General features: G+C 35.5%; 1 protein-coding gene across 29 annotated transcripts in view; it reads left to right on the top strand.

Annotated features, from left to right (window-relative positions):
- The window catches only part of SOX5 (SRY-box transcription factor 5), a 1,211,684-nt gene that overhangs the window by 1,178,929 nt on the left and 5,752 nt on the right, over positions 1-27,003 (top strand). For all 29 annotated transcript variants that reach the window (XM_077170289.1, XM_077170313.1, XM_077170300.1 and 26 more), the window contains 3 exons: positions 14,129-14,237; positions 18,092-18,265; positions 25,733-25,949. In XM_077170289.1, the coding sequence (XP_077026404.1) occupies positions 14,129-14,237; positions 18,092-18,265; positions 25,733-25,949 (500 nt within the window). The remainder of the gene's footprint in view (positions 1-14,128; positions 14,238-18,091; positions 18,266-25,732; positions 25,950-27,003) is intronic.

The raw sequence follows: 27,003 nt of genomic DNA, 5'->3' as shown, positions 1-27,003 counted from the left end.
TAATGTCAAATTCTTTGTCTAAGTATACATGTATATTATTTAAAAAATCAATTGCTATTATAGAATTCTCAGATATATGTGCTTCTTAGAGCAACAATTGATTATTTTTTTATTTAAATCTTAAAATGTTATTCAATCCCCTTTTTCACAATCCTATAGAAAGAGTTGATAAGAGAAAAAAATAACTACTAAGCAATAACTTGAAAGTTATTTATCCTGAGAAGTTTATGAGTCAAACAATATTGTCCAGAATGAGCAGATTGCCATTCTGGATAGCTTTCTCTTTTCCTGGGTTTTAAATAGAATCTGATCTGTGATTTGTAAGAAGCTAGCTATCTGCATGGTGCAGGTGAAATGTAAAGGTGCATCTTGTCACTACTGTACTTTCCCTCTAGTCCTAACATGAGGTTGGAAAAATCATTTTAATTCAGTTCTGTCTCTGGAGGGGAGAGAAAAGCATGTATTAGTATACATCCCTTGCAGTCTTTCAAGCTAAGAACATCATGGGTGCAAGTAGAAGGGCACACAAGTTTTTTTAGCTAAGCTCCGGAAGGGAAGGGGAAAAGCAAAGTGACAGATCTAAGAAGGAATTTATATTCAAATATTTAAACATTCTTGAAAGAATACTTGAACAGAAATTCCTTTTCTCTGCTCCCCACGTAGAAATGAGTTTAACACTCAGCCAGTTGCTAATGCAAAGTGACTCAAGCTATTCCTCGCAAGCATAACTAAATTGCTGTTATTTGTTAAGCGCATTGAATTCAGCTGTGGATATAGCAGTTGGTTGCATTCAGCAAGCATCTGTACCTTTTTTTTCTTTAATCCTCCAAAGCAAAGACAACTCTACCTATCTCCCCCCTCTCCTCCCCTGTGCTGGCTGGGAATTATCAAGTGACAACCGACCAAATCCTTTTGGACAGGGAGCCTTCATCCTGAGTTCCATATACTTGCAAAACAGGCCTTGTGGTTGGATCAGGGAGCCCATTAAAGCACTTTGATGGTATGGAAATTCATCTTCATGAAGCTCCTAGGCCCCTAAACAGCATACTGTTTAGCTGTGGTTACAGATCAGTCATTCACATCGGAGGCAGTAATTGTGCTGACGGCTTGTAAGGCGATGGAAGTACATAAAATAATCCCGGGCCCTCCACCATGGCACTGTGAGTTAATCTTCCCTAATACAGATCAGCTGTTGTTCTAACACATGACTTTATGCCGGCTCCAGTGATTCTGCACAGCCTTCTGATTAGGTAACAGGAGTGGAACCATCTGCATTCACTTGATTCCATACTTGTCCATTATTGGGGACTTGATTTCCACTTCTTGCTCTACCTTGACAACCTCTCTGATTAGCACCTCCCATTTAGGTTGCAAGAGTGAGAGTTGCCTTTGTTGAAAGTTATTACTTTGAATTTTCATTTATTTTCTCTCTTGTAGAATTACAATAGCTTTTTAAAGACTATTTTTGAAGTTATACTGCCAAAACCTGTTGGTAAATTAAGATGCCTCCATTCTCAAGATGATTAACCTTCCCAATTCTCTTCACCGTGCCGACCGATGTAGTTGAGTTTTATTTTCAGTTACAATCTTATATTTTATAGGGATTTAAGTGAAGATCTTAAAATATGAAAATGAAGCAGGTTCATAGTTGTAGTAATAGGATGACAATCTCTTATAATATGTAAATAACCCTTCTCAGCAGAAGGATCTGAATTACTTTATCCCTGGTGTTACCCCTGACTTCTAAGAATAAAATTGAAACTTTGAAGCTCTCTTTTAAACAAGTATTGGTATGGCTGCCTTTTCTTATTGAATTAGCTTGGGTATTACTTCTACAGTTAATGATTGATCTATGTGAAATTCATGGGAATGACATAAGTCAAATTTATATCTTTTAATTACTAGCTCATTTAACATTACCACCTATTATGTATAGGGACTGTGTTTACTATGTTTGGATGGAACAAAAAGATATGACCTCTGCCTTTATGGAGCTTACCTTTCAGATCAATTATTGTTTTAACTGTTAATCATTGCATATTTATACACATGAACCCACCTATTGGAACTGAATGAAGACCCCAAATTGGTGGGCATATCAGGTCAGTTGTATACATGTGTTGACAAATGTGGGTGCTTTTTCTTCCATGAAAGGCAACATCATTATGCCTTTTCTGTTGTTATTTTCCTAATACCTACCTCTTTAATAGATTTTTTATAATCATCCAGCTTTAACATGACCAAATTATAGGTAGGCCGTAATTGGTTTGACATTTTGCCTTACAATTTTTAAAGATAAGCAGCATGTATGATAATTTCCTCTTGTGTTCTCCACTATCATTTTTTCATATGATTTGAACCCTAAAAAAACATTGTTCATTCTAAAACAATACTCCTAACTCCCTGTTTTAGTTTGCTAGGCTGCTGAAAGCAGACACTGTGAAATGGATAGTCTTAACAATGGGAATTTATTAGCTTACAGTTTTGAGGCTGAGAAAAATATCCAAATCAAGGCATCATCAGGGTGATGCTTTCTTCCTGAAGATTGGCTGCTAGCAATCCTTGGCTCCAATACCACATGGCAAGGCACACAGTGGCATCTGCTGGTCTCTCCCTTCTCCTCTCTCTTCCAAGTTTTGTTGCTTTCTGCTCTTGCTGCCATGGTTCTCTGTCTCTCTCTCTCTGTATTCTGCATGCATTCTATTTATAAAGGACTCCAGTAGGAGGGTTAAGATCCATGCCTCAAATGAAATAGCCTTGTCAAAAGGTCCTCCTTACCTACAGGAATCCATGCCCACAGGAATGGATTAAATTTAAGAACATGCCTTTCTGGGGTTCATAGCTTCAAACCACCACAATCCCTAACCTCAGAAGCATATGAAATATAAGAAGGGAGGAAGAGAAAGGAGAAAGATAGAAAGGCGTTAGGAGAAAAGATAGGGAAAATAAATGAAATGCAACCTGATGCTTTCTATCAGTCTAAAAAGTGGTATCATGACTCCAGATCCAGATTACTAGAATCCTGTGGTAGAAAGATATTGTCTTAAGTACACACCAGTCTTACACACAGGAACAGTTCTCCATATTTCAAAGAGCCCATATGTTTGTCCCAACTAGAAGGTCTTAATTCAAAAAGCTGTATTTGGACAGTGAAAACAACTAGAGGTGTGAAGATAGGGAATGATGTTTTTCAGTGATAGGTACCAAGACATAATGAAAGTCATTTTTACTGAAACATTTTAATTGAGGAGACTTCTAAAAGATTCTCTTTTCTTTACGCTTCTTGGAAGTGTTTCAACATACCGAAGAACTGTGTGTCAGTTTTTTTGTAAACTCTGGAACACAGTGTTATTTATAATTGTCATCTCTGGTTAATTATAGTCTGATTGTGTATTAAAATAATGTTATCTTTTACCCTACAGCACTGTCACAGATTAATGTTATGGATGAATAAGTAAGTTTCTCTGCTAGGAGGAATCAGAAAAGAGACCCTTCTGCTTCTGTTTTGAAAAAACACAAAACAGAAAACACCACAGTGCTTCATTAACACCCCGATGGCACAGCTTTGACCATATAAGTTACTGTGATACTCTAGTTCTTGAACTCATGCTTGAAAACATACCTTACAGGTCATAAAAACCTCAGTTTATGCCTCAATCTCATACAATAGGCACCCAATGCATTCAATTGGCATGAGGAATGCACCCAAAGTTTCCCAGCTTATTTCCCTCACCACAAATGTAATTAACCTAGCTGTAGTATCTGTTACAAATGTATTTGCTGCATGTATCAGGAGCTGTAAAATACAGTAGTTTAAACAAATAGTGATTAATTTTTCTCAGAAAAAGAAAGATGGCCTCATTAGTTCATCAGCTTAATGAAATCAGGCTGAAACTCTGTGTTTCTCTTGTTTTTTTCTCACAAAATGAATGTTGTACCTACAACTCTCTACCCACGTGAAGGCAGGCATATTCAGGAAGAAAAAGTGACTTTCTCTTTGCTAAATTCAGTTTCTTATTCTGCCATTGTCAACCACTTTCTTTCCCTTTAGCAGAGTGCCAAACATGAAATGACAGTGACCAATGTGGACTTAATGTGGATTTTTAATAATAAAAAAAAAGTGTGTCAGTCCCAGCATTAGTTTAAAACGGCAGTAAGTGTATCAGATGGCAGCCCTGTAATAATTTTACATCCATCAATTTTTCCTGATGCTTTGCTGGCCATCTGATGGATGGGGCCAGACATGTTAACTCTTCAGAAACTGACCCTGTTTATCTAGTTCAGCCTTATCTAAACACGTGCTCTTTCCCTTAGATAAGGAGAAAGCATGTGAAGAATTGTGAATTACAGCTTTTGCTTTGGATAAGTGAATATGAAAGAACTCAAGCCATTGATTTTAGTTCATTGAAAGATACAATTATTTGTCGATAGCTTTTGTACATTTTTGCCATTACATAAAATGAATCAAAGTCAAATTAGAAACTAGATATTTCAAATGGCTAGAGAAAAACTTTATGAAGAAGATTGGCATGTTAGGTAAATCCTTCAGGAGAAAATAAGATCATTGCAAGAGTGTGACAAAAGCTTGAACTTTTAGTAGAGGTGTGCATGCATTGTGTGTGACTGTCTGTGTTAAAAAATACTTTTTTCCAATCTTTTAAATCCCCTGGTTATTATTTGTTGAGCAGCAAATTAAAATAGCACATGATTAATATTATCTCCTTATAAATGTGAGTATATATTATGTTTTAATCTCTTCATTTACATATAATTATTTGTTTACTCACTTTAATTAAAAGATATACAAAATCTCAAGTGCGATACTTGACTTTTTATTATTGGAGTCATTGTGTTTGAAAATTTATAGAAAACGGACAGGTAACTGATTTGTAGGCGACTGAATATTAGAAAATCCAGACCAGCATTTTGTGTGCAAGCTGGCATTTAATACTTAGGTTTTCTTTTCTTTTGTTTTTCATTCATAAAACCTTCTTAATTCTGAGTATTTTAGCGAGGGAACACTTCTTATGGGACAGGAGGGGAAAAGAAAACCCCTTAGTGAATATTATCAGCACAGAGCAGCCAGTTTTCAAAGACCATGACAAAAAGGCGAATAGGTATTATGTCATCACCCATCCATCACTCTATATGTCAGCCTTTCAATAATTCCGATCGACATTCTCAACAGGCTGGTGCAAGTTAAAGGGGCTGTTTGTTTCTAGAAATTGAGTATAGGCTGTCTATAGCCTTTTGTTCCAGACGTGTTTTTTTTCCTGTGTCTTTTCATTTCTTTCTTTTTCTTTCTTCTCTTTTTGGGGGTATTTAATTGAAATACATGCCGAGTTTGCAGACTGCAAAGATCAGAGCTGTTTTCGTCCAGCAGTGGTAACTATGCATTAAACATTTTGATTTGTTTGAGCTTGAAGTTTAGTCCTTTTTTGCCATTTGCTTCATGGAGTTTGTGTATATTTACAGCCTCTGCATTTAATGGCCACATGCCTTATTTTCACAGATGGCCAGTGGAAGACTTTTTCTTTTTCTTAGTATAGCCCGCTTTCAGTTTTGCTACATTTGTCACAGTGCCACTACTTGCAGCTAGCAAGTGCCCACGCTTGGTGGGGAGCAATTATGGTGTGAGTTTTTAAGGAGCTTTTTAAAGGTTTTTTTTTCCCAGTAAACTTTTTATGGTTTAATTTTCAATCCTTGAAAAGCTGTGCATGTTTTCAAACAGAGAGTCTTGTGTTCTTTGCATCATTCTGGTAGAGAGGTTAGTGCAGGATGGCCCAATAAAATAAGAAATATAGGGCATGCCAAATTTGGCTTTCACATAGGCACCCACAGGTCCCTCTGATGATTGAAATTGTCTATTTGTTTAAGTATAAGAAAATAAACTCAAAATAGTATATTCATGAAAAAAAGCAAGCTTCAAAACATGGTATAGATAATGACCCAGATATTATTTTTAAAATACATGTCCATGGTACATAGAAAAAAGACTAGAAGGATAGACAACAAAATATAAGCAATATTTATGTCAAGAAGATGGGCTTGTATTTTTACAAACATATCCCCGCATTTCTGAATTTCTAAATTTTCTCTTAAAACTGTAAGAATTGCTCTTATCAACCCGAACTGTTGTTTTTTTAAAACCTGACTTATCAAAAAGGTCTTTCCTTTCTCCGTTGCTCCCTTCCTCCTCCACTGGGATCAATATTTCTGTCTCCAAGACTTTTACACATTGAGACACTGAAATAATTAAAAGGAAATTTGCTTTTCACTTGCCCTCTTAGTAGATGTATTCTCTGTTGTGATTCATTGCAGGCTATTTTACCAATATGGCTTAAAACTTGCCATGAAAATATTCTGAATTTAGCATTTATCTTTCTAATCTTATTTTTTCTCCTTTTCAGTAAGAAGGACTTGTGTTTTACTATAAATCCTAAGAATAGTGATGGCTATTGATACTTATTTTGGGCTTTATAGTTTTCAAATTTTTATACTTAAGATTGAAATATATTTCACACATAGTTCAATGTAACCTAAGAAGTAAGTAAAACAGTACTTTGTCTATATTTTTTAAAAAATAAAAACTTGAGACTTGAGGAGATTAGGGGACTTGTTCAAGTTTTTAGATCAGTTTTGAAACCTAGGTCTTCTGGCTCAAAGTCCAGTCTCTTTTCTGCTGAATCTTTCCACTGAAAGAGTTCAAGAAAGAAACCCAGAGACTCTTGGGTTGGCTTGTGCTCCAGCACTGACCGCCTGTACTCTCTAACACACTTTGAGGCAAAAAACTCTTATTTATGCAAATACCATCTCCCCAGTTTGTACATTTTCTTTTCTAATTGTTTCTTATGTGCCTGCTGCCTTCCTAGCTCTTCCTTCCTTCATCACTCATCAATCAGCCCCTTCACTAAATGTCAAGCAAAGAAAATAAAAAGAATATGGTCAACTGTATTTATTTTGCTTCTTGTAGAAGCTCTGATAAAATTTTAGCTGTAATTAAAATGAGATTTTAAATATCTAGTCTAATCTGTGTTTTTCTCATTCTTCTCCTAAAACTTCCATGGGTAATTGAAAAATGAACTCTAACCCTCGTGTGCCTGATTCTATTTGTCAGACCCACCACATCTGAGCTAAGTCATGACTCTTTAAGAGTCCAATTATATTTATTTCACTGAGGTAACTACTGGATACTGAAGCTACATTTGTAAGAATGCTCACAGTTTTATAGCTTTTTTTTTTTTTTTTTTTTTTTTTTTTTTTTTTTTTTTAAAGAGAGAGGGAGGAAGGGAAGGAAAGACAGAGAGAAGGAAGGAAGGATGGAAGGAAGGAAGGGAGGAAAACATCTTTAAACATTTTCTTGTTTTATTATATTTTGTTTGTTTGTTTGTTTTTTACATGGGCTGGGGCCGGGAATCGAACCGAGGTCCTCCGGCATGGCAGGCAAGCACTCTTGCCCGCTGAGCCACCGCGGCCCGCCAGTTTTATAGCTTTTATTCCATGAAAAGGAAAAAATAAATAAAGAGAAAAATCTATATGTCTGTGCTGCTCAGTAAATGATTTGCCCATTGTTTGTAGAACAGCTATCATCAGACAACATCTTAGTTTGGTGTTTACATCTATACAGCACGCCAATGAGAGGGCTTTACAGGATAATAAATAATACATTATATTATTTATTTGCATTGGCCTCTAGTTATTTTCATATTAACCCTTCTGATTTACCTCAGTGCCCTCAGTCAGTATGTGTGCCCTTGTTTGAAAATCATTGTTTCAGATTTGGTTGAATCCTGACTACATTTGCACATATTTGAAATCCCAAGTCTTAGTTTTATCCCTTCTGCATTCCTTCTTCCAAACGTATACACCGTAAGCACTGCTGAGACAGATAAGCAAGAGGCAATATCTTCCCATGACAGTAATTCATGTGTACTTTCTTTGTGAGTGATTTGTTTTCTACAGATTCGTTTCGGAGGTTTTTCTGGACATCACACACCCAGGCCTCAGTGACTTCTTCCTCCCCAAGTCAGTGGTTTTCTGTGTTAGGGTCTAAATCAATAATGTTGAATTTGGACAGATACCTGTGACCATCACAAAGAACTTGAATCTTTGAGTTTGGTTATTGGTGGAAAATCTCCTCACAAAATTTATCTAATTAACCATGTATTTTTCATAATTTGAAATATCTTCCTTGAATTTAAGAAAATTAGTTTGGAATTCTCAATTATAAATGGTATGACTTAAGTATTGAGCCTTATCAGTTAACATTGTTTGTGTAAATTATTATTTATGGATAGAGAAAACTGTATAATTTCATACATGTGTCCAACTATCTAAGTTATCTATCATTAATTCTCTAATATTTCTTCCGCCTTAAGGTGGATTCTTAAAAACTCATCAATAGGGTTTTACCCATTTTATCCATAAAAAGTGATTCACCCAGGCCAAGACCCTTGAACTCGTTGAAGCTGTGTGTTCCCTTCTTAACCATCCCATCTGTCTTCAACTGCACAACACTTCTCACCAAGACTTGATCCGCCAGCATATTTCAATTTGATTAGATTGCTTGAATGAAAGCAAGTTCCTGAAATGTTAGCCACAATTACTCTTGAGCAAAGCTTTTCTTGTTCATCGCTCATATTTTCCAACAGTTTCCAAGAACTTTTCATGAAGCCACCAGCTTTCATAAAAGGGTATTAAATGGTGGAGCAAATTATGGGTTCTAATGATTTTCTCCACTTAGGTAAACTCTAAATTTAGAGAAGGAGAATTCAGGATCTGTTAAGGCTGATGTGTCCTTAGCCCATATATCCTCAAGATTTTCTGATGGAGAGAATAAAAGGAAAAATATATCAAAGGATCCCTCCCCAGAGTACCCAATATCTAGGAACATCCTGATGGGTAAATCAGTGAAAGATCTCTTCAAATTGTTTTTGTGTTGGCGTTAGAGGCAGGTGTGTGTGTGTGTGTGTGTGTGTGTGTGTGTGTGTGTGTGCCATTTTTATATAACAAAAAGCCTTTCCCCCCATTGGTACTATGAGATTATGTGGGTGGATGGTTATTTTCTAAAAAATGGAGCTCTCATATAACCAAGGTTGAAGCCAAGAAGTCGGGGGTGGGGGGCGTATATCCATTTTTCTTTATATTTTACTTGAGCTGAAGAATATAAATCTCCAACTGATAAATCATTTTGATATTATAAATAACCCTTCATCATCTTTGGTGGTCTTTGAGGTTCACATAATTGAAGGGTTAAAAAACTTTTGTTCCTTCCTTTTTCCTGTGTCATTAGTATAGTAGGAAACCATAAAAAAGTGCAGCTAGAGGGGTTTAACTGTTACCAAGTCCTAGCATTTGACAGTCTCACTCTACTCTGTCATTTCATGCATGTACTTTTTTATGAGTTTTATAGTTTTGTGAGCTTTATTTCAGGGACATCCGTTATGATAGTTGATCCACAGCCCATCTCTCTCCTGTGTATATGTGTCAGGAGGAGTGGGAGAAACACATCACTAAGACAAATCCCAATTTCAGGGAGTAACAGAGGAACTGTCTACACTCATACACTGTTTAATCTAGGATTAGGTAAAGGTACAGTTTTGTGTGTCCTTTTGTTCTGCCTGCAGTTTGAAATATTGACAAAAGATATCTAGTTCAGCCTTTGCAAACATAGTGAATTTCCAGGACTTTTTTCTTAAGTTGAAATCACAGAATAGGAAAAACTTCAATTAAAAGATGTACTGGGGCAGTGCAACAGTGGCTCAGTGGCAGAATTCTCGCCTGCCATGCCAGAGACCTGGGCTCGATTCCTGGTGGCTGCCCATGCAAAAAAAAAAAAAAAGTGCTAGACTAGGTCATTAAACTGTAATTCATGCCTGAGAATGAAATGGGAAAAAAATAATAAAAATGATTAAATGTATTGCAATATGGACAAGAGGAACAAATCTCAATTTTTAGAGTTGCTAGCAAAATTCCCCTTTTAAATACATAATTGTCAACTTTCTTGGCCATATAGAATAGGGAATCATAACTATAATAGGGCGCTTAATACTCATTGTGGACAACTATCCCTGTGATTCTTATGTTAGGAAGTTCTTTGTTTTTTGCAGTTTTCACCTATGACCTTTTTTCTCCCTAACTTTAAAACCATGTCATTCTTAATTTTTTCAAATGAATAAGAATCTATCATATTTTTAAACTCTATTTTATAGATTAAGATTCTGGAACACAGGGAGAGTAATCGGTTTGTCTAAGATAATATGGCTAATATACATGGCAGATTTTGGTTGGGAAATGGTATTGTTACTGCTACTAAAATCTATTGTTTTCTAACTCCAAATATATCTTCTGCCTATTTTTACTCGAATGGCCTTTTGCTTAGGAAGTACAGATCTATTTTGACCACTTCTAATCAACTAATTGCCCACATCATTTTAGACATTTCATAGCTCTCTTTTTTATTTCCTGCATAACCTGGGGTCATATACAAACGTAATGCACATGCTCATCTCCATTAGGCAGGTCATTGGATAAACTACAGGGCCCAAGAGCAGTTGCCAAAATCCCTAAGTGAATATTAATATATTAATAATAATTCTTCAGTTGTTGGATCTTATACTTATTAGACCCCAAGTAATTATATGGTGTAAAACTTTATTTGTAGATCAGATACAATTCACTTGGATTTTTGTTCAATTCAAGATAGGATCAAAAGTTTTTCAAGTAAAAACATATTTAACCTAATGTTTCCCCTTGATCTTAGCAAACCTACATTTTTAAAAATGAGTGGATTAGCCACATAGAACTTATCTTTCCAAAGGAAACCCGGTTGTTATTCAATTGCTAGTTATATTCAAAAGAGAAAATAAACAGTTCTTCTATTTGACTCTTATTTATAAATTCTCAAGACTCTTAGGCTACTTTGTAGTAATTCATCTCTCTGTACCCTCTACTCACAAAAAGATTGCTCAGAGCAGTCTGGTATACTGGCAGATATTTTGGTAAATGTTTTATTTTTCTTTGATTCTTGCTTTTTATCTAGAGAAATGGAGGGGATTGAAGACCAATGGATTGTTTCTTTTTCAGATCAGCATTCAGATAGCAATGAAAGAGCAGCAAAATTATAAGTGCTGCATGGGATTTGTGTTCCAGAAAACTGATCTTAAAATGGGGGGTGTGTGGTGTGGGGAGAGACAGAGGAGTGTGTGCTATATTTCTTTACAAATTCCTGACTAATGGGGTTTTAGTTAGAGCCATTCGGGGTTAAAACTATAAGGTTGCTAAAAATTGTCACCCATACCCATCAGCTTTTGATTCCCCAAACTCCCATTTTCCCATATTTAACATCTACCCATTTACCTTCTTCTTACATGAAACCTACTGCCCTTATGTTTTTTCAGCTGCCTCTATGTAGAAAGGATTAGCCTAATTATAAGAACTTTGAAAATCAAAATATTACCTTTATGAAAATCTTGCACATTTGAGAAGAGGCTTTTGGAGAGAGCAATCTTTAGCACAGAGAACAGAATGTCAAATGGTTGAAGTTCTGCCACAGTAGTGCCTAAGGGGACTGTTTTGGTGAGGCACAGGCCTGGGATGGATGAGAATGGAAGGAGTAGAGCTGGAGGGAATCTTCCCAGAGCACCATTATTTGTGCTGTATAGCACTTGGCTGATTCTTTCTCTTCCTGTACACTTGAGTAGATTGAATTTAAGCCTTTGAAAATTATTCGTAAACTCAACTCATCCTTCTCAGAGTTCGGTATATTATCCTAGACTCTTATCCACATTTAGACTTATATCTACCTCTCTATATAAGAAATATATATAAACTTTAAATATAGGATCAGTTCTCACCTGAAATTATATGGTAATCATCTTCCACTAGGGTTGTTATTATCTCCCCCTTATATCAATTCCTTTATGTTTTCTTGATTTATTATCAGCTAGTATTTCTAAAAGGTAGGAATATTATTTTGATTTACATACACCTGTATTGTGTTTTAATTAAAGGTACATGGCATGTTCTCTAATTTCTCCAGTGACTTTTCTTTTTCCTTTTCACATGATTGAGAGTTAACTTAGATAATTTATATAAAGTGTCACAAAAAAAGTGCAGCTTACTATGTTGTCTTTCACCATCTCCAAGTGATATCCTCTTGAGAAATAGCCTAAGTTCCCTTTTTCTTTTTTTGTAGCCATTTGAGTCATTGCATGATACTGTGTGATTTAGAGGTGAATGGTTAGAGGTTACTTATTTTCAAAACTAATTGACTTTCCTCCTTAGCATTTGCTAATTTTAGCCTCTTTATAAAATGACATAAGGTCTATAGAGATCAATGCAGAGCTATAGAATTTGCTTAATTTTTCATTTTTTCTGCTCTGATTGCCTTCATTTTGCTTTTTCTTCTTGAAAGACTTTATTTCAGAAGAGAAAACTCTCCAGAAAGTATATAATGCTATGGCCCTGTATACTCTATATACTGTTAAATCAAGACCAAAGAGAAAATCCATGCCCAGTGCATTCCCCATAGATATAGCACAGTAATGTCTTCAGTGACCCAGGAAATAATCAGATCCTAGTGATAAAATATGCATGTGTTTTAAATGTGACTGTCTTCTATTTTAACATCTACCTTTAATCTGGAAAGAGATTCTGTTCAGTTAGTGTCCTTGTGCTCTTGAGTTCAGTTGAATATCTAAAGCAGACTCTCTCAGCCAAAGAAATCCAGAGCTTATAAAGTAGCTGAAAACACCAATTTAACAAGTAAAACAAATTGGGTCAGATTCTACATTTTTAATGAATAATTTATTCAACTTTAGTAATATACAATACTACAGAGCTAAATTCGATATATGCTATTTTCTACTTTCAGTTTCACTACTCTACTTGCTATTGATTAATCATTAAAAATGTCTTTTACTAAGTTGTGTTCAGATTTTGACAGAGTACAGGAGTACCAAGATCACTGACCCTTTATCCATATGTACAATGTTGTGTTGTCAGAGATTCTGTAGAAGTGAAGTGTCTACTGTATTAAGTATTTCAGTATCCTGTCGCTTATTGGTGGGAACATTAGTCAATCCTTTACCTATAATAAAAATTAAATAATTGATTATTCTCTGTGAACATTTTATTGTGTTAATAAGAGTTCTGTAGTGGATATGGTTTACTTGTACAACTCATGGCTGTGTTCCCTTGAAAATGAGGTGGATAATTATAAAGAGCAAATTTCATGAACCTCATCCTTAGAACGTTGATGGAGCATTCTAGAGAAAGTTTTAAACCTTTTAATGTATGTTTCTGCAGTTCTTAAAAATCACCCCATTTCTTAATTTGTAAGTACGTTAACATCTCATGTGGTTTAGATTAAAGATTATATTTTCCTGTGAACATAATCTAGTTTGGAATGCCATGTTCTTCATGAATGTAAGTCATGCACTGCATGCTTTTAAATGACTTGATGCCTCTACAGATCTAATTTTGGTATATTTTTTTCTCAAACAATTCACCAACTCAATATTTTCACTTAGCAGTCCAAATCAAATTGTGGTCCAAATAGCAGGCACGCACATTGGATATACAAAGATTTGACAAGCAATTAGCAATGAACAGTTAAACATCTTCATTACCCTTGCATGAGGAATGCATATGGCATTGGGGAAGATGGCAACCAGAGGGCACAGCTGTGAATTATGTTTCTATCATTTGGTCATCTGCCTATTGGAGGACTTTCTCCAGGCCCCTTGCCACTCCTATATTTCTGGCTAGAAATTAAGTAAGCATTCCAAATGTTTTAAAACAGGTTTCTTCCATGAGATTTCTGTGTGCATTTTGTGATTTGGGAAGGTTGTCTCCATGGATCCTGGTACATATCCTTTAGGCATACCAAACCCCAAATGTCAAGACTTTATAGGGTTTCGAAAGAACCAAATTTACTTAAACGATTGTGCTGAACATTTGCTACAGTTACCTCAGTATAATGTACTGAATATGCAAAGGTGACTAAATCAACATCTTTTCCTTCCAGAGGCTAATGTATGAAATATGGCCCAAGAGAAATGTATTTGAATAATTATTATTTCCAGATTAATCTTTCATTATCAATTTCTTTCTTTTTTGTTTTAAGGAAAAAACTACACTGGAGAGTCTGACTCAGCAACTGGCAGTAAAGCAGAATGAAGAAGGAAAATTTAGCCATGCCATGATGGATTTCAATATGAGTGGAGATTCTGATGGTTTGTGAAAATTGCTGATATGCATTTGAGTAATGTACAGCTGTATCTATTTAGTACAAATTAAAACTACTAAAAAATAGACAAGACAGACATCTCTCACCTGATAATTGCAAGAAGAGCTCATGTATTGAGCAGTTCCCAGCTGCAAAGTGCTCTGCTGACTTCCTTGTGTGAATCATCTCATTTAATTACTAACACTACCTATGAGATAAGTATTATAACAGATAAAGAGATGGGCCTACTCGATCATGAGGCTTACTCTTTTGAAGTTTATGTAGGTAGCAGAGAGGCTTAGACTACCTGTAGGCATGCTTAAGGGTTACTTCTGGAGGATCTCTGTCATTGCTCAGATGTGGCCTTAGTCTTGCTAAACCCAATTCTGTAAGTGAAATCATTGCCCTCCCCACTATGTGGGACATGACATCCAGGGGTGAAAGTCTCCTTGGAGATGTGGGAGAGGACTCCCAGGGATGAATCCAGACCTAGCATCGTGGGATCAACAATTACATCCTGACCAAAAGGGGGAAAAGAAGCATAATTAATAAAGTATCAGTGCAGAGAGAGTTCAAATAGAGTCAAGAGGCTCTGGAGGTTGCTCTTACGCAAGCTTCAGTTAGACCTGCCAACCCCCAATCAGGACCATTCCAGCCAATCGTAAAGAACATCTAGGGCAATATATAAGATTCCACAAGGGTTCCATGCATTAGAATAACTTTCCAGAAACCTACAACCTCCAGATGGGTCCCTGGTCCAGATAAGTCCTGAAACCTAGCCCAGCTTCTCCTGAACATCAGATAGTTCCATCTCCCTACTCCATATTAGTGACAGACCCTTCCAATATCAAAAATTTAGATTTGCCATAGCCCAAACAACCCCAAAGAGAGGTATGAAAAGATCAAAGTTGATGGAATTGTACACAGAAGATAAGACTTAACAAATGAATATGAATGCTGAATCATTAAATTGATATCTTTTTTAGTCTACAGTATTTTAGAGCAGCGAGAACTAAAAACCTAAAATTGTGAAGTTGTAACCCATATCAAAGTCTGAAATATGTTCTACAACTAATTGTGGTGCTGTGCTTTGAAATTCATAGCTTTTTTGTATATATGTTATTGTTCACAAAAAAAGAAGGAAAAAACAGTCGACTGTGATGATCAAAAAATATTTAAGCCCTCTAGCCTCCTATAAGCTGCAGCAGCTACCATATGAGAGGATCATATGGTAGCCCATGAGAAACTCTGGAATCTATCCTGTAACCACTTTTTGGAGAGTACTTTGAAAGCTTTTTTATTTCTTTGCTTTTTATATATGTTATACTATACAATAATAAAAAAAAAAGTTAAAAAAGAGAGAAAAAAGAGATGGACCTATAGGAATTTTGAGTCATTTTTTCTAAGGTCATAGTGCTGTTAAGTGCCAGAGACAGCATTTGTGTTCAAGACATATGATTCTAAAGCTAATGCTGTGAATTTCCCTCCTGGCTGTTTCTTACCTTCTCTATTTCTTATAACCAAAGCAAACTCTTCAATATCTTGTATTTATAATACCATTAATTTTCCTTTGTCAAACCCTGACCAAAATACATGGCTCAGAGGACATTTCCAGGATAGTTATTGGCATTTTGAAACCTTTCCCTCTTACTTTCTACTCCATTGTCAGGTGCCCTGCCTCCCCTTCGTAGCCCACCTGAGATACCAGCTGTCTAGCCTCATGCTTCCTCATGGCTCAATACTTCTGTTGTCTGCATCACCTCTGAACATTCTAAACAACATCTATAGTGACAACTAATGAAATTAGTAGTCTAATTTTATGATCACAACACACAGAGGAAAAGAAGAAAGTGCTGTTCCCCTTACACTGTGCACCAACTGAGAACCTTTATCCAGTGCCATGTGACATGCATTATGCCAGTTACTGTGATGGCACAGCCCTCGCTTTTGTTACTATTGTAGAGCAAGTTTCCTGCATGTAGAGAAGGCTCCACCAAAGCATATGAGAAGCATACTTTACCTAGAATCCCTGAACATGCACAGTTATCTAGTCTACCTTGGGCCAATTCTACTTTTAAATTCAGGTCAGGAATAGCGAAGAGATTTGCCAAACAGGTACATTGAAGAGACAGAATTTTGTCAAAAATGAATTTTATTCAATTGAATATACAAAAAAATCTGAGTGTCTTTTTTGGCCTTATATATCCATATTTACCTCTATTTTCTACTTCACTTGGCTAAGGCAAACCTGACATACCTAAGTATGTACAAAGAGCTTGTTTATATTTGATTAAATCACATAATGTTCATTTTATTGCTTATGTTGCTCTAAGATGTAAGAACTAGAAAAGACAGATGTGCAAATGATCATTTGCTCATTACAAACCCCATTTTAGAAAGATGTTGTTATATATTAGCACTCATTTTTGTCAATAAAAAGACAATCACTGGTAATAATGCATTTCATACATTTTAAGTTGTTTAAGTATGGTAAAATATACTCCATGATAATCGGTGTAAAAACATCCAAATTTTTGCTGTTGTTAGATTCAGTCATGCTTATATACAAAATATTTCCAATCTTCATTAGCCAAAGAACATGTTATGAATGAGAAATTCCACCAACAAATATGCTGTGTTTTTTGTTTGCTGCATAAAGAGCTTTAAGGTTGGGTAACTTTAGTTGATGTCTATCCTTCAAATTAAGAAAAGAAAAGAATAGGAACATAAATGAACAAAGGTAGTGCTTTTACTGATAATTGAAGCTCTAGAAATCCCCAAAAGATTTTAAACTTTTAGATGCTACCAAAATACATCTGTTCCATCTTTTGTAGTGATAGCTATGGAAAGCCTAGTGGTAGAGTTTTCCAGAGTTCTATGTTTTCTTTGCCTTCTCCTTATTTTCTTTGCCTAAGGTCAGGTATCTCTGGAAGCTGTTTAATCTGCTGAAACTATTCTAAAAAGTCACATAAAGGCCTAGAGGAGTAAATGCAACTTCCAAAGACTCCAATATGATGATCAAATTGTGTTTCAAGAGCAGTGAATCTCGCTGATTAAAGTATAACTATCAATGGGTCTCTTTGGATAACTTTAGCTACTAGGGGGAAATGTAGGGGAATACATTATTTCCTCTCTTTAAACATATGGCTGCTGATGTCTTACGAAATCATATAAATATAAGAATTCATTTGTTATTTTCCCTACCAACTTCAAGTATTTTATAGGGCAGATAGCATGCATTTATTAGCACATAATTTAAAAGAAAATCCAAGTACAAAACAGTAATAGGAAAATATATCTATTATATTTTAATTTCAAAAACTTAATCTCACATCATTTTTTTAACGTAACATCAGAAAAAGGAAAAACACATGAATACTCTATATTCAGGAAGTCTTTAAGTAGCAGAGACATATATTCTAGTCTACAATTATAATTCCTGCAGAATAGATTAATGTTTCCCAATATTGTGAGCTTCCTTTACCTATTTAATAACTCTGTAGTACTGGCAGGCCTATTAAAATAATCTTACTATTCTATTTTCAAATTGCACCACAAATCATGTATTCAAAGTTCCTGTTGCTTTTGAAAATAAGTGGCAAAACAGAACATAGTCCGTTGAAAGAAAAGGGAAATATATTGCATATTAGAAAGAGATTAAAAATACAGATACACCATTTGCCATCACAAGGTTTATCACAAAAACTTCGTCAACAGGCATCTGTCTCAAGAACTGAAAGTCCCATTTTCAGAAGTGCTTTTTGTTTTCAGATATTTTAATCGGCTTAAAAAAAAAAGTGTCCAAGGAGGAGAGTTGATAAAGTTTTAACACTAATGTGAAGTAATGTGTCTTCTTTTTAGGAAGTGCTGGGGTCTCTGAATCAAGAATTTATAGAGAATCCAGGGGGCGTGGGAGCAATGAACCCCATATAAAGCGTCCAATGAATGCCTTCATGGTGTGGGCTAAAGATGAACGGAGGAAAATCCTTCAAGCCTTTCCTGACATGCACAACTCCAACATCAGCAAGATATTGGGTAAGAAATTATTAAAAGTTATGTGATTGTAAAGTAAATGTAGCATTCTCTTTTCTGAATTATTGAAAGATGCTGTCTTGGAAGCCAGCTATCTCATGCTATCCATCTATTCAAAAAATAAGGATCATCATTGAGGCTTTTCATCTGATTATGAAGCACTCTATGTCCACTGAGAAATGTGGCCAACTTTTATTGCTAGTTGAGCTGTGTGTGATGCCGTAATGATTAGTATATAAATTCTCTTCTTTAACAGTCTGAACTGAGAAAAATAGTCACTTTCACAGGAATCATTATATATTGGTATTGACCATTTTTACTTTCTCTTTTATGAACAATAGTCTGGGTATTGTTTATATTAAGGGCTCTTTCCTCTTTCATCATCCTTAGTAACATGAGAGAAGGCATCTTCTTTGTAGAATTCATCATGTTGTTGTGGTGATGAGAAGAAGTTGGGGATGCTATAATTGAAAATCAGTTTAGATGCACACAAGATGAAGATTGTACATTTAAAAAATGTTTTGAAATAAACTTGCAGGACAGCTACAAAAATGATAGAAACCCCATACAGAGAACTCCAACATACCTCTATCCTCCACCCCAGATACACAGATCCACCAATTTTAACATTTTGCTAAATTTTCCCTATCATTCTATATGTCTATGTGTCTATCTCTCTGTCCATCTAAGTATCTGCCTATTTATCAATACATTTTCTGAAAACTTGACTTTAGGTTGTATTCACCATGTTCCCTAAACACTTAATACTGCCTTAGACATTTCCTAAGAACAAGGATAATCAATTATGTAACCAGCTTTTGAAGTTATCAAGTTCAGAAAAGTTAACAAGGATAATAAAGCTCACAGTCTATATTCCAATTTTCAATAGTTTCCAATAGTGTCTCTTTGAGCCTTGCTAGATCCCCTTTAGGATCATGTATTGCATTTAATTACCATTGTCTATTTAGTTATACTTTCTTTTTTTAATTGTGAGAACATACAGATGGTATAAACTTGCCCATCTCAACCACTCCCAAACATACCATTCAATGGGATTTATCACATTCACAATATTGTAGTACCCTCACCACCTTTTATTAATAAAAGTTTCCCATCTCCTCAAACAAAAGTTTCACACCTATTATTCACTTACTACCTATTAACCCTGTTCTCTGTACCTGGGAGTTTCTGTCTCTATGAGTTTACATATTCTCTGAAATTTTCTTTGTAGTTACCATGGTGCTTTAAAGTAACCCCAAATCCACACAATCTCATTCGTTTTAATAAAGACTTAACTTCAGTAGTATAAACAATATGTTCCCATACCCCTTCATTCCCCCACCTTTATGTGGTTCTTGACAAAAATGACATATTTATACAGTATGAATCCAAAACCACTCATCTATCATTACATTTTATGAATTTGCTCTTAGATCCTATAAAAAGTACAAAGAGTTACAAACCAAAAATAATAGTAACAATATAATGTTGTTGTCTTTACCATAGATCTTTATTTCTTCATGCAATTTTCTGGTTCACCCTTCAGAACTCCATTTAGCATATCTTGCAGGGCTTGGATATTGGTGGTAAACTTCCTTAGCTTTTGTTGTTCCGGGAATGTCTTATTCCCTCAGTTTTTAAGGACAATTTTGCTGGATATAGAATTCTTGGTTGGCAGTTTTTTGCTTTCAGCACTTTAAATGTCTTCCCTCTGCCTTCTTGCCTCCATGGTTTATGATAAATTGGCACATTTCTTTTTGAAGCCCCCTTGTATATGACACATTGCTTTTCTCTTCCAGTTTTCAGAATTCTTTCTTTATCTTTGGCATTCAACAATTTGATTATAACATGGCATGGTGTGGGTCTGTTTGGATTTACCCTACTTGGACTTCGTCAATTGGATATATATACAATATCTTTCATAAAATTTGGGAAAATTTCAGCCATTATTTAGCTGACTATTCTGTCTACCCGTTTCTCTCTTTCTTCTCCATCTGGGACTGTTACAGTGTCTATATGTGTATGCTAGATGGTGTCCCACAAGTACCTCAAGGGTACTGTTCGCTTTTCTTTATTCTTCCCTCTTCCAGCTCCTTGGACTGGATGATTCCCATTGTCTTATCTTCAAGTTCATGATTCTCCTGTCAGCTCCAATCTGTTCTTGAACCTATCTAGGGAATTTTAAATTTCTGTTGCTATGGTCTTCAGCTCTGTTTGTTTCCTTTTCACAATTTCCATCTCTTTATTATTCCCTTTATGTTCATCTGTTGTTTTCCTAATTTCTTTTAATGTTTTTTCTTTCTTCCAATGTTTTCCTTTAGCTCTTTGAGCATATTTAGGACCTTTTAAAAAGATTTCTTGTCTGTTGTGTCCCAGGTCTGGGGATAATAAAACCAAATTAAAACCCAGTCAGTGATACTTGTATCTCAATTTTCATCCAAAATAATTTTGAGATATTTGGATGAGTGTTATCTCAAAAAGGATAAGCATGTGAAGCCTAAATGTTATGAATAATTTGAATACTTATTTATAAAATATATATTTATGGATAAACAGAAAAGTGGAACTGATAAGAAGGAAATGCATACTTTTTGCACTTCAGATCTACTTTTTCTTTTTATAACTATTCTACCTTCCATATAAAAGTTCACATCTTAAAAAAAAAAACACCTAACCTGTTTCATTTGGAAAAGCTCTAGAAAACAATAAAATATTTTATGTAAGTGTATCTATTTTAATAGGCCAGTTTCCCCAATTTAGAAATCCAAAAATGTAAACCTAAGGAAAAAAAGCTAACCATTAAGACTGTTCATGTGTCTTTGTACTAAAGTGATAATTTCTGATCAAAACTTTATCCTAATAAGAGAAGTAACTTTTTAAATAATATCAGATGATATTCTAGAAAATATAACAAAATAATTTAAGGAAAAGAGATGACTAGCTAAAAGGAATCCTTTCGGTATGAAGGACAGAATTTTAGAATGACCATATGATTATATGATAATAGGCAATATGAAAGAGAGTGCTGCCTGATTTCAGTCATTTTAATGAAATTGTGTTAATTAGGGATATAGTAGTTGCATTGGGGGGGAATACTGTCGTGTTTTAGGCTTCAATATTTAGTCATAGTTTCAAACAAATAACTGATCTTCAAATATCCACAAGATCATTCTAAATGGCCCATTTCATATAAAAGTACAAAGAAAGCTTGATGTTTTCCCTTTACTGATTGTTTTGGATAACAGCCTCCGACAGCATGCCGCTAATTCATTCTGCTTAAAACAGGCGCTTGAGCTGGGTTGACATTTTACGTAGTCTCTGGGGATCCTAGTTGACATTTTAAAGGGCTTCTAAGCATTTTATAATACCCTAAAATCTGGTTTTAATAAGCCATTCTGCTGAAATTGTTAACATAAGGAATCACCTTTTACTGTTTGGTGCTAGATCAGGGGATGAGGGACATCTTTTTCTGATTAGATATACAGTAGTTGGAGTAAAATGTGCAAACTCATTATAGAGCCCATGGAAAGGACAGTGTTGCTCAGTGCAGACTCTTCACTTTGATTCTATTACCAGATTTAGAAAAGAAATTAACACTTTTAAGACCTCTTTTTTCTTATTTTGAACATCTAATATTTTTAATTGACTCTTTCTTTCTTACAATCAAAAGAAATACCCAAATGCCCTTTCCTGATTTTAATTATGAAAGGCCAGCCTTTTGAAAACAGCAAGGAACTAGCTTCCTGTTCATGGGCCAAGGGTAAGCAACCAGACACACCCAAATAAATGTACATTTTCATTTCTTTTTCAGCTATTTAAAATGCTTCCTCACCATTCTCTGTAGCATATTTTGGGGATGTTCTGGTTTGCTAGCTGCCTGAGTGCAGTATATCAGAAATGGCTTTTAAAATGGGGAATTTAATAAGTTGCTAGTTTATAGTTCTAAAGCTCAGAAAATGTCCCAATTAAAACAAGTCTATAGAAATGTCCAATTTAAGGCATCCAGGGAAAGATACCTTGGTTCAAGAAGGCTGACAATGTTCAACATTTCTCTCTCAGCTGAAAGGGCACATGGCAAACATGTTGGCATCTGCTGGCTTTCTCGTGGCTCTACAAAAAGGAACTCTCTCCAAAATGTTTTCTCTTTGAAAGGATTCCAGGAAGCAACTCCACCTTCAGTGGGTGGAGACACACCCCCATGGAAATCATCTAATCAAAAGTTTTCACCCACAATTGGGTGGGTCACATCTCCATGGGAACAATCAAAATGCTCCCACCCAGCAATACTGAATGAAGATTAAAGGACATGGCTTTTCTGGGGTCCACTGTAGATTCAGACGAGCACAGGGGGTTTGTACAATAGCTACATATGCTGGTTGTTGTACCTGTACTTGCAAAACCATTGAACTAAAACCAAATTTATAAATTGGTTATCCCTATTCAAAAGTTATCATTTAGGATGGTGCGTTGGTGGCTCAGTGGCAGAATTCTTGCCTCCATACCGGAGACCTGGGTTAGATTTCTGGTGCCTGCCCATGCCAAAAAAAAAAAAAGTTACTTAAAAATGAAAACTGCATTTGCCACCAAACTGAATCACTTTCTGTACTGCCTTAGAATAGAATAGTTAGCCATTTTGCCCCTAGTGCTTAGGCTAACTTAATTCTTACTTCTTGAAAGACCTGTAATTATTATATGATCTTATTTTTCAGTAGAGCTTAAGATTCAGGGCAGCACGTGGTGGCTCAGTGGCAGAATTCTCGCCTGCCATGCCAGAGACTTGGGTTTGATTCCTGGTGCCTGCCCATGTAAAAAAAAAAAAAAAAAAAATTGGTAATACTCCCAGGGAAATTATATTACCAAAAGTCAAAATATTTTCTGATTCCTGCTCAGGCCAGATTTAGAAGTCTACTTATCTGAGAATTTTTGCATCTTTGATTACTCTATTTCTTTATATATATGCATTTCTTTTCCTTCTGCCTTTTGGCCAAGCCAGCTTTCTTTCCATTCCCTTAATGCGTTACCCCACCACATAGCCTTAATCAATCTGTACTTTCTTCATAGGCTGCACTTCTCTGTCCCTGCAGGAATCCTTTCTTCAGAGAATCTTTCTTGTCTTACTGAAGCTTGTTACCACCTCCTTACATGTTCTTATACTTTCCCGTACTTTTGACAATAATTAATTAAAATAATACATTTTGTAATTAGACATATAATATATTTCTCATCCTCTAGAATATAAACCCCAGAAAGACAGAAACCACATTTGTCACATTCAAAGTAACCAGTACAGCATCATACACATAGAGGAAATATAAAGCCAGGTCCCACATTCCAAGGCAGATCATTATGAGATATAAGCATTTCCTTTCCTTAAACACATACATTATTTTTGAATTTATATAACATTTAGACTCACAAAAAATATCTTTGGCAGTTCCTTTTCTAGTTGAGAATTCTGGTCTCTTTGAGTGTTCTAGTTGATGATAAACATAGTATATGAATTTCATATAAGGTCAACCATCCTTGAGCCACTTTTCATTGCATTCCTTTTTGGCCAGAAAATTATTTCAGGCAAACTCATTTTTCCATTGCAAACTGAGGTTTAAAACTCTGGTCTACGCACTTGCAAGAAACTCCATGGAAAGAATGGATCCAGTTCAGCAGTTTCTGTAGTTTTACCTGTGTTTATATTTGCCCTAAGAACAACATAATGGTTTTCAAGTACCTCTCAAGAATAATGCTTGGCAAATATGGAGTTTGAGATTATACCTACAGGGAATAAGGCATGAACAACTGATCTAGCTTTGGATGATGCTTGTTTAAAGAAGTTTGAGGAAGATATTGAAAAAGATGAGACTCTGTATTGAGTTGTAACTTGAGTTTCTCTTGTAAATAGAATGAAATCATATTGGCTGTCCAACATGGACAAATCTATCTTTATAAATCTGTGTAACACCTACATAGCTATACCCACCTAGGCTACATCCTTTGTGCAGGCCACAGTACCAAAGGAAGAGCTATTGCCACTTTTGCTTTGTTGCTTTCATAAACACATCAGCCCATATTGAGAAATTCTGTGCATTTGTTAGGGATGAATTTTTCAGCAGTGAGCTATTTGAGAGATATGGAGTTTTGACTGAGTAATGAACCTGCTAGAGAGCTTTAAAGACCTTGCTCGTTCGTCTTTGGAAAGCAGGTAAAGGCTGAAGTATCAATGTATTTTTAGTGTAATCTCCTGATTCTAATTGGTTTTGGTCTTTATTGTTCTTACACGCCCTAAATAATTTTCATTTGGGTGGAATTGAGCTGATTTCTTATAAGCAATTCCTCTGCAAATAGATTTTTCTTATATAGTTAATAAAATTAACATTATTACTACATCTATATTTAGAATTAGCAGCAAGTCTTTTAATTAAGCCTCAAACAGTTGTTTTTCCTCAATCCTAGTTGAATCCAAACCAAAATTAAAAATGAAAGGAATGGAAAATACATTTTTGGTTATTATAGTGAGATAGTCAACAGACAATCTCACAGGAAGTGACATCTTTATATATCATTGATAGAAAAATATTATTGAGAGAAAAATCTAATTCAGTACATATTTATTCTAGTGTTTCCTGACTAGATCATATATAATAGGTGGGCACATGTATGTAAGAGGCAGGTTTAAGCTCTGTCAAACCTGAATCTGAGTTGCAGATCTTCAGTTTCATACTTGTGACCTTGGGTAAGTATAAGCACTTCATCTATTTTCATCTCAGTTTTCTCATCTGTGAAAACAGGAGTAAATGCTACCTTTCTCACGGGATTGTATGACAGTAAAAATAAGACAACATATGTAAAAAAATTTAGCACAGTATCTAGCACATAGTGGTTTTCAAACACATGTCCTTTAATATTGTTTTCATCTTTATTTATGTTATTTAATGGCTTTAAAGGACTATAATCATTCAAAGGTAAAAAATACTTAAAACTTTTTTGGGGGGAAATAAGAACTATATGTGATATATGTTAAGAACCTTTGTAGTAAGTGTGTAGTAAGTATAAAAATACTCAATAACTAGCTAATTAGACTCAGATTCAAAACATGTGATGAATTATTGCATAACTGTTTTCATTTCACAGCTGCATTAAATCATGGTTTAATGTAGAAATGAAAGATATATCCATTAAATTATCTGTGACCTTTTAAGAACATAATAGCCACGTTTGACCAAACTGTTAATTCAATCCAGAAAAAAAAATTTGTCCATTGTTCACATTTTGGGGTGCAAAGTTTCTTTGGGTACAAAGCCATCAACACCCTTGTGCTTATGGAATCCCACTCTTAAAGCTTACCAGTCAAAAACGTTTCTAATTCTGGGGCTAGGCCAACATTATTACTTTAGATTTTCTTGTTCTCAGTTGTATCTCTTTTTAGGATGCTTAGCAGCTGTTCAAATTGGAATCCTAACCTTCCTTTCCTCGTAGGATCACGCTGGAAAGCTATGACAAACCTAGAGAAACAGCCATATTATGAGGAGCAAGCCCGTCTCAGCAAACAGCACCTGGAGAAGTACCCGGATTACAAGTACAAGCCCCGGCCCAAGCGCACCTGCCTAGTGGATGGCAAAAAGCTGCGCATCGGTGAATACAAGGCAATCATGCGGAACAGGCGGCAGGAAATGCGGCAATACTTCAACGTTGGGTACGGACCATGCAGTCCCCCCCTCCCCCCCCCCCGTGAGGAAAGATTCCTTTTATTCTTCATGGGACACCAAACATATCTGTTTAGTTGCAAAGCAGAATTTTGAAATAGAACTTCAGCACAGTATATTTTCAGAGACTAAATTAACCACCACAAGTTCCTGAAAGAGAATGCATGCTTTTTAATCCATTCTAACCTCCTAGGACAATGCCTCTGACGTGAGCTTTGCCTAACAGATTTATAGACAAAATATCTGAAAGTAAATAATTTCCCAGGTTTCTGTTGAAATCCTAGAAGTATTGCTAATACTTTTCCCAGTTGTTTTTGTTTTTTTTTATTACTTCCATGGCTTCCTGGGGATGGCTGACAACTTAGATGAAACAGTACGAAATAAAAATGATTTCAAAAGAAAGAAGCACTTGAGTGGATATCAGGGTATTCTAACCATAGAGGCTTACGTGCAGCCTCTGTGCATCATGGTACTTAGTAGGGACTTAGGGGACACCAAGATTGAGAATGAGAAAAAGTTCCATTCTGAATTAAGAATGCTGCTCTCAGGATGTCTTACGCTGCTTCTTAAGGCAAAGCTTTTGGTAGTATTGCAATATGCTGCCTGCAATCACATTGCTTCTGCAGAATTTTCTCAAAAGGCACAGAAATATAGGTGTTCCTCTCTGAAACAGAAATTAGTAAGATCCTGAGAGCTTCGTAGGTTATTAAGCACTGTTCTGAAAATGGCTACAGGATAACATAGAAAAACCTTTTCTAATATGCCCTGCCTCCTCCATTTTTTTTGGAAAGACTCTGACTGCTCTAAGAGTCTGTGATTTATAGCCAAGTGCATGTCTCTTCTCAAAACTGAGCCCAAAGTTGGACCCTTCCTGGGTAAATAGTAAGTATGTGAATGATTGAAAGAGCACATGAGTGAATAGCATCATTAATCTCTTCATAGTAAGACCTGCTCCATAATTTGTGGGGCCCAGTACAAAATGAAAATGTGGGGTTCCTTCTTAAAAATTAATGAAGAATCTCAAGACCACAGAAGCAGAACTTT

This window comes from Tamandua tetradactyla, chromosome 7 (genome assembly GCF_023851605.1).
Source record: "Tamandua tetradactyla isolate mTamTet1 chromosome 7, mTamTet1.pri, whole genome shotgun sequence".
NCBI classification, from domain to species: domain Eukaryota; kingdom Metazoa; phylum Chordata; class Mammalia; order Pilosa; family Myrmecophagidae; genus Tamandua; species Tamandua tetradactyla.
The sequence above is the reverse complement of the archived record's forward strand: the minus strand, read 5'-3'. Positions and strand labels throughout refer to the sequence as shown.